The 14,869-nt window shown below is 33.1% G+C and overlaps 1 protein-coding gene across 2 annotated transcripts in view; it reads right to left on the bottom strand.

Moving 5' to 3' along the window:
- The window catches only part of CSMD3 (CUB and Sushi multiple domains 3), a 1,273,428-nt gene that overhangs the window by 284,043 nt on the left and 974,516 nt on the right, over window positions 1–14,869 (bottom strand). For both annotated transcript variants that reach the window (XM_046025880.1, XM_046025873.1), the window contains one exon: window positions 6,612–6,803. In XM_046025880.1, coding sequence (XP_045881836.1) covers window positions 6,612–6,803 — 192 coding nt within the window. The remainder of the gene's footprint in view (window positions 1–6,611; window positions 6,804–14,869) is intronic.

Genomic DNA, 14,869 nt, shown 5'->3' with positions numbered 1-14,869 from the left:
TCATTTATCACCTTCAGTCTCTCTGGGTTAATCCCCTTTGTCCACAGACAAGTTCAGAAATCTTTCATCCAAAAAACAAAACAGAGTTCCTTATGACTGGTTTATTTTCACTTTTTTTTTTTTTCAACTGAAAATGTTGAGGTTTACCCAATGATTAAGAAATGCCTTCACTCTTTTGTGTTTGGTTAAATGGCCTTACTGGGAGGAACCAGGCTTCCCCGTATGACTGAGATAAAACTCACTTAGCATGTCTTAGGTAGGACCCTTTAAAGAAACTCCCTTATTTTCCTGTGATAAGACCCTGTAGATTCCCATTTTTTGACTCAAATGATTAGCTGAATTCATACTCATTAATCAGAATAACAAGGTCATAACCAAAATTGGTTAGGCTTCCATCCTTCCTCGGAGCCCCTGAACTCTGATCCACCCTCAGTCTCCAGCCAGCACACAACACCTCCTGAGGACAGGATAGGCTTGGAAGACATCATTCTCTGCTCTACTAATGGACTGAGCCACCCTTTTATCCCATTTCCCTATACCTGGTTCTTTCTAGTCTTATATACTCCACTGTATACAAGAAAAATCCCTTTTACCTAATTCTTGAGATGCTTGTTGATCTCAGGGTCACCCTGTTCTCCCTACCACCATGGTTCCCCTGACAATACCCAAACTGCAGTAGTTCTTTATAAATAGAAGTCTCTCCTTATTTATGATTTTTTTAAAATTTTTTTAAATTTTACAATGAAGTCTTTTGAAAAGAAGGTCTAATCTCATTGGCCCTTTCTTCACCTGGGTGTTGTATTTACTTATAGACAGACTAACATGATTAACAAAGCAGGTCATCACCAGGGGAAAAAAAAAATCTCCAAGAAAAGCAGCAAAGTCTTCATCCTGAGAAAATTTATCTTTGGGTTTAAAATTGTTTTTCTTTTAAATTATATTTGGGTTTAAAATTGTTTTTCTTTTAAATTATATTTACAGAGATACAATAGCCTTTTTGTTGTTTATGGACTCTAGATGCTTTATTGGGTTCTTCACACCTCTTGTTACCTCTCCAAACATTGCTATCTCCCTCAGCATCCTTGTCCCCAACACAATCACTTCCTAGCCTAGCTCGGAATGCCTTTTGTATTGATTCATTTTATTTTTCTCCTCATATGTGCAGCCTTTCTTCAGGGTTGACTTTCACCTTAAATTCACTCTCCTTGTTGGAACTCCACTTCTAATTTTCTTCTAGTGTCTTTGTACAGACCTCAGTTTTATTGCAATATGTGTCTTCTTCTACTTCATCTTATAATTGTAGTATTATCCCGAGTTCTTTTCCTAGTCATCTCTGATTTCTGTTCTGTTACATTTTTCCATATTGACCATATCCAGTTTTCAAATTCTAAGCCATATACCCAAATGCTCACTAGCTATCTGTACCTGATAACCTACAGGCACATCAAACACAGAGCATCTGACATATCCAAACCTCAACTCAAATTTGTTTCTTCTTTTGCATTTCTAAGCTGTTTGATTAGTGCTGTCATCCACCTATATTCCCAAGCTAGAGGCTTAAGATTCTTCTCTTTTCTTTGCTGCATCCATGCGCCAATCCATCAAGAGGCACACTCAAGACTCTAAGTTATAGATCCTCATAGATATATTTCAACCTATTCCTCTTTCCTTCCCTGCTACCATATTACTAGATATGATTCTTATCTGCCTCCTGAATTATTGCAATGGCCTCTGGTTTCCTTTAATTCATCTTTCTCCCAATAAAAACACCTAATCATACTATGCTTATACATATAATTCTGCAGTTGTTTCACATCGCCTGCATGATAATGCCCCAACTCCAAATCAGTTTTTATGACCTGATCCTTGCAACCTTCCCAATTGTATCAACCACCACTCTAGACACATAATTTATGCTCAGATACTATCAAACTCCTTCTAGTTCCTGGCACATCTGTGTGTTTGCCCATGGTATTCATTTCTGCTGAAATGTTTTTTCTCCTCTGCATGTATAGAACTCCAATGTTTCAGGATTTGCCACTGCCTCCAGGAAGTTTTCCTGGAAGTTCCCAACCTGGACTCTAATTCAGCTCTCTTCAACTTTCTCTCATATGCACAACAACCTCTATCTCCATCAATTTCCTCACCATACGTACTTAAATATTACATTTAGGTGTCTGCATTCATCATTAATCTGTAAGCTAAAGACTGTGTCTTGTATGATGTTTTAAACCTGGGATTCAGCACATACTACACATTCCATAAAAGTTTGTCAAATTGCTAGTGACTCCTTGTATTGATTAAGAAAATAGTAAAAATAAATGGGATGAATGAACAATCTAATTTGTACCTATGCATTTTGATAAAAATAATAGCATATTTTGCCTTTAGAATTTATAAACTTACATGTGAATTTGCAAAAAATTACAAAAATATGTGTAATAATGAAAAATGTACATATGTATGTATATATGTATAAAAGACAGAATGACAGCAAAATGTTGTGTGTGTGTGTGTGTGTGTGTGTGTTTGCCCCCTCAAACTATGGTAATGGGATTGTGTAATTAGGGAGCCTCGGAGAGCAAATTTGTTTCAATTTTCCTTATCTTTCACCGGAAACATTGGCCTTTTTTTTTTTTTTTAAGATTTTATTTTATTTATTAGAAAGAGAAAGAGTGCGTGAGAGAGAGAGCATGAGCAGGGGGTAGAGGAGAAACAGACTCCCCAGCTGAGCAGGGAGCCCAACATGGGATTGATCCTAGGACCCTGAAATCATGACCTCAGACTTGGGCAGACGTTTAACCCACTGAGCCACCCAGGCACCCTAGACTTTTTTATTGTCAGATGTATACACACGCACATGTCCATATATATATATATATGTTTATATGTTTATATCCTTTATCACAAAAGATATAGGGAAATCTTTTAAAAGATATAGGAAAATATATTACATATATTTTAAGTATCTTCTGGATATTTTCCATGATCATACTATAATTCAGGTATAAGATCATCTAAAAATTCTTTTGATTCCATTATTTAGGTTATTTACCAAAGTTTTCCAATATAGTTCATTGTTATAGTTGATTGTGGAAATCCACAAAGCCACTGAAACAAGCAGAGGTATTATCTGACTTTTGTGTATTCCAAACATTGAGTAAATAAAAATTTTCTTTGCCTTAAAAATACTAAACTTTAGGGGTGCCTGGGTGGCTCAGTGGGTTAAAGCCTCTGCCTTTGGCTCAGGTCATGATCCCAGGGTCCTGGGATCGAGCCCCATATCAGGCTCTTTGCTCCACAGGAAGCCTGCTTCCTCCTCTATCTCTGCCTGCCTCTCTACCTAGTTGTGATTTCTCTCTGTCAAATAAATAAAATATTAAAAAAAATAAAATAAAAAAAATACTAAACTTTAAATAGCACTTGGAAAATATATTTCTATTTTTATGCATCTAATCATCAATCACCCAGAATAAGATTCTCCTTAAGTTGAATGGATTTATGAATTAAATTTTTAGTTGGATTCCATGGAATTCTGACATAAATGGTTTGTTCTGAGTGTTGTTTCTCACAAGATAGTTGCATAGGCAACTGCTGATAACTATTTTCCAATCTTAATTTTTTGACCCCATTGAGGTTTATTTGTGTATACTGACTTTGCAGCCCACCCACACTAATGTCTTTGTTATTTACCTTCATATCCAGGGCTACTACTTTCCCTCTGGAAATATCAAAGTAATCTTCACACTGTCATTTTGTTGGAATGAATTCCATTAACTCTCTTAAAGATGACGTCCTTGTATTTGGTACTTGCTTAAAGGCTAACTACTTCTATATGCAACCAAAATGCTTTATACTCCAGGGTCTGAGACATAGACTTATGGAGTTTCTAAAAAGTTCTGTGTTTAATCTTTGGCATAGTATTTCCAATCATGGAGTTCTTTCTTATCAGTTTCAGAGGTTAAGATTTGTGCAGTCTTAGCAATTTTTCAGACTTTTTTTTTTAAGGTTATTTTCTTCCTCAGAAAAGCTCTAGTGCATATCTTCTCCTCAAGCTATCTTTTCCTACCAAAAAATAATACACAGCACTGTAATTCATAAAAAACTTTCCACAACCTGCTCAATTTAAGAAAGATTTAGTGTTTCACTATTTGTTCCCCTAGAATTAGGACTTGCAAGCTAAAGTCTTGTCTACAAATGGAATTTTGTAATAGCCTATCACAAAACTCTTTCATCCTTTATGTTTTGTATTTTAGTGTTTCCTAGAATTGTAGTGCAAAGCTGTTGGATATTTTAGGATTCTAAACATAATAACGCTTGACATTATATAGCCTTCTGGTAATTCTAATAAGCAACATCCTTTAACTAGTTTGAAGAGTTACACTAAATCAAAAACTTCTACAGTAAATCTGTAGTATTTTATCATTTCTTCTTTACATGAAGATTCTCTTTATAAGAGAGTCAAATCTAATTGTTTTGGAATGTGGTATTTCAATTTAATTGGATGTTTTCTAGGTTAACTGAATAGTAAACAAACAAATGAAAAGTTCATTCTCTTTCTTTGAGAATGTTTCTTAACCGTATTTTAGTCCTTGTTTTTGTAAGTGTACTAATAGTAAATATAAATTAATCAGTGATTGATGACCCAAAATCTTGCAGTGGTACATGAAGAGCAACGCACGTGTGAAATGGAAATAATGAAGAGTAAATGGGAATATGGCTAAATTTGAACTGGTTCAAACTATGCCCTTATTTTGTGCCTTTTTTTTTTTTTTTAAGTTTCTTTAATAAGCTTTTTTCTTGTTATCTGTTTCATTTCCTACAGAAGTCTAGAACCATCATTACTCCCTGGCTGGTTTGAGCCTTTAGATGTGTCTTGCTTTATGCATTAAGTGTTTTTAAAATGCCAACATGTAAAAGACAGAACATATGATGTGAAAATATAGATTTTTTTTTTAAGCTTTCACTTCACTAATCGATAGGTTCACAAGAACAGGGAACTTCTCTGTTGTGTTTTACTGCTAAGACCTCCATATTTATAACAATGCCTAGGACACACTGAATGACTAATGAATTTGAGCTTGCAACTCTTGCATATGAAGTTACAAGATGGGGGTAAAAAGAATTTAAATTGAGTGCTTGAGTTTGTTCCCTTCTGACTGAGGTACTAAACACTTTTCCTATAACCATGTGACTCAAAAACCACTATGAAATGATTACTGAAAATGCATTTATGATTTGGACATAAGCGAATAAAAATAAGGTTTTGTTTCCTAAATGTGCTAGATTTGTATACGCTGAATACTGTAAGAAATACAATCATGAACAAGGAATGAATGAATTTGGAATCTTCTCTCAAGTTGCTTACAGTATAGTAAGGAGAATATATAAAGAAATGAGATTTTGAATAGAGAGAACATCCTTTGGTCAAAATCTATTATAAATTCATGATGACGGCTCTAAAACACTTGAGGTAAATTATCTCAGATAAGACAATTTTAATTTTAAAAACTTAATAATAAGATTTTTAAAAGATTATACAGCAGGTTTTGTGCTAACTTTCTCATACCAGTGGAGATATAATATGTATCTTAATTTTCTAGAGTCTAGCTTGGAGAATCAAGAACAGAGCACGGAGGCAAAAGGCAGATAGAAGTATGAACCAAGATGCTGTAAATCCTTAGATTATTAAAATAAAAACATATTTTAGTACTCATGAATTGAATGTAGAGCCAAAGCTTTGAAACTAAACTCAAACATAAGTTTCAATAAAATTTTCTTTCTTATAAGAAATAGCTATCAGAGGGGCGCCTAGGTGGCTCTGTGTTAAAGCCTCTGCCTTCAGCTCAGATCATGATCCCGGGGTCCTGGGATCAAGCCCTGCATCAAGCTCTCTGCTGGGCCGGGAGCCTGCCTCCCTTCCTCTCTCTCTGCCTGCCTCTCTGCCTACTTGTGATCTCTGTCTGTCAAATAAATAAATAAAATCATTAAAAAAAAAAAAAGAAATAGCTATTAGAGACACAAGATGAATTGGCCCATTTTATTTATTTATTTATTTATTTATTTATTTATTTATTTGACAGAGAGAACAAGATCACAAGTAGGCAGAGAAGCAGGCAGAGAGAGAGGGGTAGGCAGTCTCTCCACTGAGCTGAGAGCCTGATGAGGGGCTCGATTCCAGGACCCTGAGATCATGACCTGAGCGTAAGGCAGACGCTTAACCCACTGAGCCACCAAGATGCTGAATTGGCCCACTTTAAATTCAGAATCTGAATCTACTCTTTAAATTTTAAAAGCAGTGGGTAACTACATTTATATAGCAGGTAAGGGAAAATTTAGATTTTTCAAGAGTTATAATGTTTAACCTTTTTTTTTTTTCTTTTGGTTATGGTCTTCAAATCATTGAGAATCTAATGCAATTTTGGACTCTTTCCTTAGGAAAAATATTATGATCATTTAAAATTTTGTGCATTATTTTGAAGGTTCATAGATTTCTGAAATCTTAGACTCTATATAAAACCATTCTAGAATATTGTTCTTAATAATATCAATACCCGTTTTGTCCATTGTTTTATACATACATAAAATGTTAATTGTTCTTTAATTCATACCTATACAGACTGGTGGGCTGGGCTGCCAGAAGTATCGATTTTCTACCTGAATGCAGGTTATTCTTTCTTCTCCTTGAAGCTCATATCCTGGGTCACATTGAAAAACAACAGTGTCCCCAGGTTCTCGTCCATCCCCATTTCGAGTCCCATTCATGGGAACCCCTGGGTCACGACATGCAGTGGCAACAGAACCTACAAAAAGACAGAAACAAACCTTTAGTTTTGATGCTACCAAAATCAGTTTCAAAGTTCTAGACCTTACAGTTTAGAAGCTTCCTCATATCTATGTGCTTTTAGAAATTTAACTTATAAAATGTTTGAACCAATTTTTCAATCCCTACACAAAAAACTAATTTTAATTGTTTTTTTTTGTTGTTGTTGTTAATTTGTGTGCTAACTTGCTTCAAGAAGAGACATGACATTTTAGTAGCTCAATAAGATTTCCTGAAAATTATTAGATGCTCTGTGAAAGACTGTGCAGAGGATGAAAAGAAAGCCACAGAAATTTTTCTCTGCAACAGATCTATTCCATAAAGGACTTGTATCTATAATATATAAAGAACTCTTAAAACTCAAGTGTGGTCCAGGGGGAGGAAGAAGAAAAAACATTCAATTAAAAAATGGACAAAAACATTTTCAGTGAAAAGGATAGTGGATGGTACATGAAAAGATTTGTTTAACATCATTAACCATTAGGAAAATGCAAATTAAAACTGCAATGAGATATTACTATATACCTATCAGATCAACTAGAATAAAAAATAAGATCATTGAATGCTGGCAAGGTTCTGGAGAAAATGAAATTACTCATGCATTGCTGTTGGAAATATAAAATTCTACAGCCACTCTGAAAAGAAGTATGGTAGTTTCTTGTAAGACTAATGTGTTTACTATACAGCTCAGTAATTACACTCTTGTACATTTATCCCGGAGAGATAAGGACTCAGGATCACATATGTATTTATTCATAGAAGCTAAAAAGTAGGAACAACCCAAATGTCTTTCAACAAGTGAATAGTTAAACTGTGTATTCATACCAAGGAATATTACTCAGCAATAAAAAGGAATGACAATACACATGACAACTTAAGTGGATCTGAAAGGAATTATGCAGAGTGAAAAAAATACAATATCAAATGGTTGCATACTGTATGACTTTATTTACGTAACATCCTTGAAGAGACAAAAATCAGAAAGTTAAAAAACAGATTAGTGAGCACCAGAGGTTGTAGGGGGAGGGGATGGAAGGCAAAGATAACATGAGGGATGCTTGTGATGAACTGTACTGTGTCTTTCTCATGGTGGTGGTAGTCATACAAATCTACATAGAGCTAAATAAACATAAACATACAGATATATGTAAAATTCATAAAATTTAAGTGACAGATTGTGTCAAAGTCAATTTTCTGGCTGGGATATTGTGTTATATTTATGCAAGAAGTTGTCATTGCAGGAAACTGGGTGAATGGTATACAGGATCTCTTTATTACTTATTACAACTGCATATAAAAGTGTCTAAAAATAAAAAAATTAAAAACAGTCATTAGAGAAAAGGAGAGCAGTATGAGGCTATTGTTCTCCTATATCCAGTATATGATACATTTAACAATAGTAACTCCAATTATTCAGGTTAATGGAACAAAATATTATTTTGAATTACCATAAAGTAGATTTACCCTAAAGCATATGGCAATTAAGTATCAAGACAAAGAAGCTATTAAAATTTCCACTTAAACCATTATTAAACTGTAATCATAAATGTAGGATTCAGCACTTGTATAAATTATTTTTTAAATTGCATATTAAACTAATGACACAAATTGCTGGATTACAGACACATAACTGATACTCACTCATTCATTCACTTATAACTTAATAGATTCCAAGTATTGTGCTAGTTTCTAGGAATACAAAGAGGAAATAAGCAGACACAAATAGAACTGAACAGACTTTCAAATTATTTTGCATAATGGTGGTACCAAAAAAGAAATTCTGCTATAAACATCCTGAGTGGGTAGGTAGGCAGAAACAGATATATGATGATAGACAGACAGATAGATAGATAGATAGATAGATGATGGACAGATAGCTTCTTCAATATGTCAGTCTATTAATCTGTCTAGTAAACTTGTTGTAGCTCATCTAATACACATGTACAATAAAGAAATCAGGGAATCTACACACAGTATTGTAATGTTCTGATTCTTAATATTGTATGGGAATCAAAATGAACATATCAAGTAAAAAAACTTGGGGGAAAAAAAAGGATATTGGTGGGATGTTAAACCTGACACCGAATAAAAAGCAATAACTCTGTTAAGTGTTATCAAGTGACTCCTGATCTCAGCTCAGTTCCTGATCTCAGGGTCATGAGTTCAATCCCCGTGTTGGACTCCATGCCCAACATGGAGCCTCCTTTTAAAAAAAGAGAGAGAGAGAGAGAGAGAGAAAGAGAGAGAATCTGTTTAAAAAAAAGGGGGGGGGCACATAGGTGGCTCATTCAGTTGAGCATCCAAATCTTGGTTTTGGCTCAGGTAATGATCTCAGGGTCCTGAGATCAAGCACCCTGTAGACTCTGAGCTCAGCACCAATTCTGCTTGAGATTCTTTCCCTTTCCCACTCCCTCTCCCATGTCATGTACGTGCACCTGCATGACCTCTCTCTCTCAAATAAAATCTTTAAAAATAAAATAAAATAAGAAAATAATAAAAAAGTGACCATTCATATATGCATATGTAATATACATATATTTTGTTTACTTTTTCAGCAGAATAAAAAACTTAATTTTTAAAGGGTTACAATTTTAAGAGTTACAAAATGTGGACAGCAAATATAATTTTACTGATCACTTAAATGAAGCAAAAGCTATGTATCTTTATATGTATTATAAAAAGACTTAGAGTTTTGCTTCATTTTTCTGATAAAATAATGTTTCTGAGCAATGACTACGGGCAGGAACTTTATGTATATAATTCCTAGAATATTCCTAACAACCTTATGAGACAAGTGTCATTATTATTCTTATTGTAGAGGTGAGAAAACTAGAGTTTAGAGAGATTAAGTAACCTGTCCAATACTACAAAAACTTAAGAGTACAGAAGCAAGATCTGAACCCAAATCTGTCTTAGAACCCAAATACTTAAATGTTATACTAGACTGTCCTTTTGTACCTGCAACTGTTCCAGAGATGCAATTTTTCTCCTCCATAAAATAAAATAAATAATAAAATAAAATAATAAACCCCACTAAGAAATTATGGGAAAGGTAGGGATTATATTGATAAATATAAAAGCTAGAGCTGTCATAAATTTGAACCATCCTAAAAATATTAAATCTACCTTCATAGGAATTCTTTTTGAAGCAGTTGTTTTTAGTTGTTAATAACAAATCCATACTAGAGAATATTGAGGGAATGGGGCAGGGACTTGGTTCCAATATCAAAGTGAATTTGTTCTATAATGCCTGTGTGTCCCTTAACAGAGCATCTCCAGTGCATCACAGACTCTGGGCAATTTTGATCTTCCAGTATTGATAGAGATCTTCTTGTGAAATATTTTTGTAATAAACTGAGTCATTAAGGTTCTCTTGAATTGCTCTGGGATGGTTTTCACCCAAATGAAACAGATATATGTATTTGTTTTATAATATATTAGTGGGGAGTGATGTTCTACATAAGAGATTTATTTGTAAGATGGTTTTGTTGGAAAGAATTGACATAAATAAGAAATGTGATCAACTTTCAAAGTGAAAAGTGGTTAAAATAAGATGACTTCGATATGATAACGAATACATAGTTTCTGAAAATACACCTTTGCCTTGGGTCTGGTCAACTTGAAGAGAGGTGTTAAATACATATTGTTACTTTTTCTCTCAATTAATGAACAAATTAGGTTAAGATTTTAAAAGCACAGTAGAGAATGATGGGGCTTAAAGACTGAAGATATATATGTATATGTATTTTTTTCTGCTTGGAATTACTTGAGTTCTAAAAGCAACTAGTTAGATATGTACAGGAACAATTATTTGGTGTGAATGCTGTTGTCTTATTTTCTTTATTTATTTAGAGTTTGATCTCTATACTGGGTATACTCTGTGTTTGTAGGCAAAATTACAATAATTTTAATATCAATCATTCTTGTTTTCTGTATTAATAGAAGTTATAACCATTGAAGAAAATAAATAACCACTTAAGGAACCATAAAATATCTCATTGGGAATTAGAGGTAAACTCACATAATTAGGATAATTAAATTAGCAGATATATAATGCTAGAACTTAAGGTATTAGTCACATATATAAAAATAGATTGATAATTTTTATTTGATATTAATTTTTCACTTTTGTGGAACATAAAATTCTCAGAATTTATAATTCTTATTTGCTTTTTCATTTTGTTATATAAATTTTTAAGTAGATGTTTGATTCTTTTTATATTCTTATTCTGGATAATATGTAGGGTGTTTCTATGGAATAAAGATTGTTTTGTAATTAAGTACTTTAATTTAGCAACTCCTTTAAACAAATTAAATATACATATGTCAGAAAATAATACACTTACCACTAATGTATTAACATGAGTGATTTCTATTTATTTTCTTCATTTTTTTAATTGTTTCAAATTTAATTGAGGAAATAAACATCTGTATTTGTTCTATTAGGTTGACATGTGTCATTCATTCCTGATTTTGTTCTAACATATATATATATATAAACAGAAATTCCAACAAAGATAGAGGGTCTTAACCTGGTGTGGCACCTGTAATGATACCATGAAAGGATCATACTAGAAATGACATATAATAGGCTATTTATATATATGATATAATATCCAAATATTGCTTGGGCCCAGGGCCCAATTATAATAAATTAAACTTTATTAATTGACAGTAAAAGATAACTGCCCTTCTTTGTTTCCCTCCCCTCAAAAGGACTGGCCATTTATATTATGGTTATTCTAGAATTTGATTCACCAAGTGGCTACTATAAATTCCTCTTTACACTAGATGACTATTCTATAGAAATGATAATAGTCACAGGGAAAAAGTATATAACTAGAGTATGTGAATACTTAATATGTAATATTTTTGGACACTATCTTTCAAATCCTGTGTTATGAGAAGTTTCTCATTTGATTGAGGAAAAAGTCTAAATACTACCATTCTCTAGTAGTTAGTAGTTTTCCAGTAAGAAAATTCAGGCTTACAAGGGATAAGAAACTTGCTCAACATCACACAGTTATTTACAGTGGTTAAAGTGGAAATGCAGACATGAAAACGTATCCAAGGACATTTCTTAAATAAAAATGTTATTGTCTTTGAAATAAAAATTGCTTAACATGTAGACTACATTATTAAACTTGATTGATGATTACTTAAAGTGAAATTTCTAAAATATGTTATTAAACTTCAAGTGTCATTTTAAAATCAAGAGAGCATCTACCTATCATTCTGATGCAGCGATCCAAAGGACTATACATTTACAACATTTGAATTTAAATCTAATTAATGTTTTACTAAAAACAATTGCACAACTATCAACGTATCTGTCTTATCCACAGGTATATATTGGGTCAAATTAAATAAACTCTGTGTATCTAAGAAAGAGAAGCAGTTAAACATGAAGAACAGTTAATTTAGAAGAGATTCCAATAAAAAACGATAGTAATGATTGCTATCTCTATTGAGAACATATATCTTCCAAAGCACTAGGCTAAAAGCGAAGTTTACACTCTTAATCTAAAACACCAAATCCTTATGAAGTATTAATACCATGTCCATTTTTAAGTGGGTAAAATGAGCCTCAGTGATGTTAAGTGCTTGCTCTTAGCATAATGGGGATTTGAATTCAAGAAACAAGAGTTTTAACCACTATAGTATACTGTCTCAGTACAATCTTATGCCATTACCAGATAAAACAAAACAAAGTCATGTCCTACTAATGGGACTTTTACAGTTGTTTATTGTTAAAAGAATGAGATCTAGTTTTAAATGGAAAGGCAGAAATATTGAGCAGCTTATAACTCTTTATTGCTATACAACAAAAATTTCTTGCTGCTAATATTCACCATAAAGGGGAGCAGAAAAGACAGACTCTAAGTTCTTTTCATAGGTATTATTAAGAACAACAGAAATACAATCTAGCCATATATATGGTAAATTTATCCATGTATGTGCCAGATGGTATTCTTTAATTACAAAACTAAGGACACTCCACTCCAATGGTTTTATTCTCTCTCTTCTTCTCATCCTCTTTTGCCTGATTTCTTCTCTTACAATTCACTGAGAGAGTAGAAGTAGTAGCATAGGGATACCCTCACCTTAGCACCACTAAATCTATCATCCCACTGGTGTCTGCACATATATTCTCTGCTTCCTCTGTTGTTGGAAGAGAGAAGGTGTTTTGCTCTGTTTAAGTTCAACCCTAGTTCTTGGGCTGTGGGTATTAAACTCTCTTTATCTCTCAAGGACTTTATTCCTAACCATTTCTTATCTCTTCTGAATTACCAGTTCTTCTTTTCTCAATGGTCCATTCCCAATAGCATACAGACATAATTTATATATTCCATCTTAAATAAACAAACAACACTCTTATTACATCTCCCTCCTCTTCCAATTATTTTCCCCATTTCTCTCCTTTTACAGGAAACATTAAGCATCTCTCCTGAGGGAGATGTCTGTACAACTATTTCCAATTTCGTCATCAGCTTTGCATCTGATATATTCACTGAACTGCTCTTGTCAAATCTAGCTGCCAGATCCAATGGTAACTTCTGTACCTTCTTTTTTCAGAAACTTCTCTGCAACATATGCCACAACTGATAGCTCATTCTTTCCTTCTTCAAGCACTTGTTTTATTGGTGTCCCAGTCCTCAGACTCCACTACTTTTCTTTTTGGCTTATTTGCCATTCCTTTTATAGTATCATAAATCTCTGTTTAACCTAATGACTGTTTCTATCTTTCTAACCTAATGACTGAGGGCTAGAACACTCCTGGGATTAGTGCTTAATGTTCTTCTCCCTTCATACAGTTTCCTCCAGGATAACTTCATCTGACCCCATGGTTTTAAATACTCTTTTAGCTTAATGCCTCCTAAATTTATATATTCAGCATTGATGTCCCTCTTGAGTTTCAGATCACGCTATTCAACTGCTTATTTAGCTCCTTTATTTGAATATCTAATAGACCCATCATTTACCACACCCAAAACATTCATAAAATTGTAAGATCTTTTAATTTTCAGATTTTTGGAAAGAAAACTATAAAAAAGCTATTAAAATTTCACTTGTGTATATAATTTTTCCTATGCTATTGATGTCAATAAATCAAAGAAATGAAAGTTCCAGTTGGAAACAAAAAATTTCTCATTGCTAACTTCTAATTTATTAAACCATCTAGATAAGAATACCTTTCTTAGAATTAAATTCACCATAAGAGTTAAAAATCACTGACATTAGAAATAAATTGAATATTGCAAAAATATAAAGTCTTATAATTTTTACTCTTTTTAAGCTAGTGATTTTGCCTTGTATGGTAGCATTTGATATAAGTAGTACAGCATATGACTGAGTACTCAACATTGTTACAGCTCATCAGTGCTAAAAATATACTTCTGACTTCTCATCATGTTTGTTTTAACTTAAATGAGAGTGTAATTTAATCAGAAATATGCACTTCACCTAATACATATTTTACAATCCTAACCAGTGCATATACAGATTTCAAGTACAGTATGGATGATAGCTTGAACTATGATTCAGAAGTAGTGTCTGAATGACTGTCTTAGTGACCTTGGGCAAACTGATGTTCCAGTTTTCTTATTGCGTTGTTTTCTGTAATAGGGAATAAATACACTAAAATCACTCATAAGTTCCAGTGTGTCCTTTCTATTCAGAAAATTGACTCTGATATAAACTTGTTTATCTCAAGACTGTTCAAAAGAGAAAAACCTAAGATTTCATTTAGTTGAATAAGTAATGTTATCACAAACAAGAGAGACTTAGAATCTAGTCTCGCCTCTGGTAAGAAAGGACATTGATCACATTGTACTCGTTCCCTGAATTTTAGCTGCCTCATCTGTAAAACTGGCATAGTAATATTTTACCTGCCTGATTTAGTATCAGATAAAATCTTAAAGTTCTATTATAACAATTATGTTATATAATTTTATGAAAATATCAATTCTGAAATGAATCATTAAAGACCAGTGGGTTTGTACAGTTTTGCAATGTTAGGAGACTTCGGCAAGGTCATGGTTCAAA

This window comes from Meles meles, chromosome 1, assembly GCF_922984935.1.
Source record: "Meles meles chromosome 1, mMelMel3.1 paternal haplotype, whole genome shotgun sequence".
Taxonomy (NCBI): domain Eukaryota; kingdom Metazoa; phylum Chordata; class Mammalia; order Carnivora; family Mustelidae; genus Meles; species Meles meles.
Note: the sequence above shows the minus strand (reverse complement) of the source record. Positions and strands in the feature narration are given on the sequence as shown.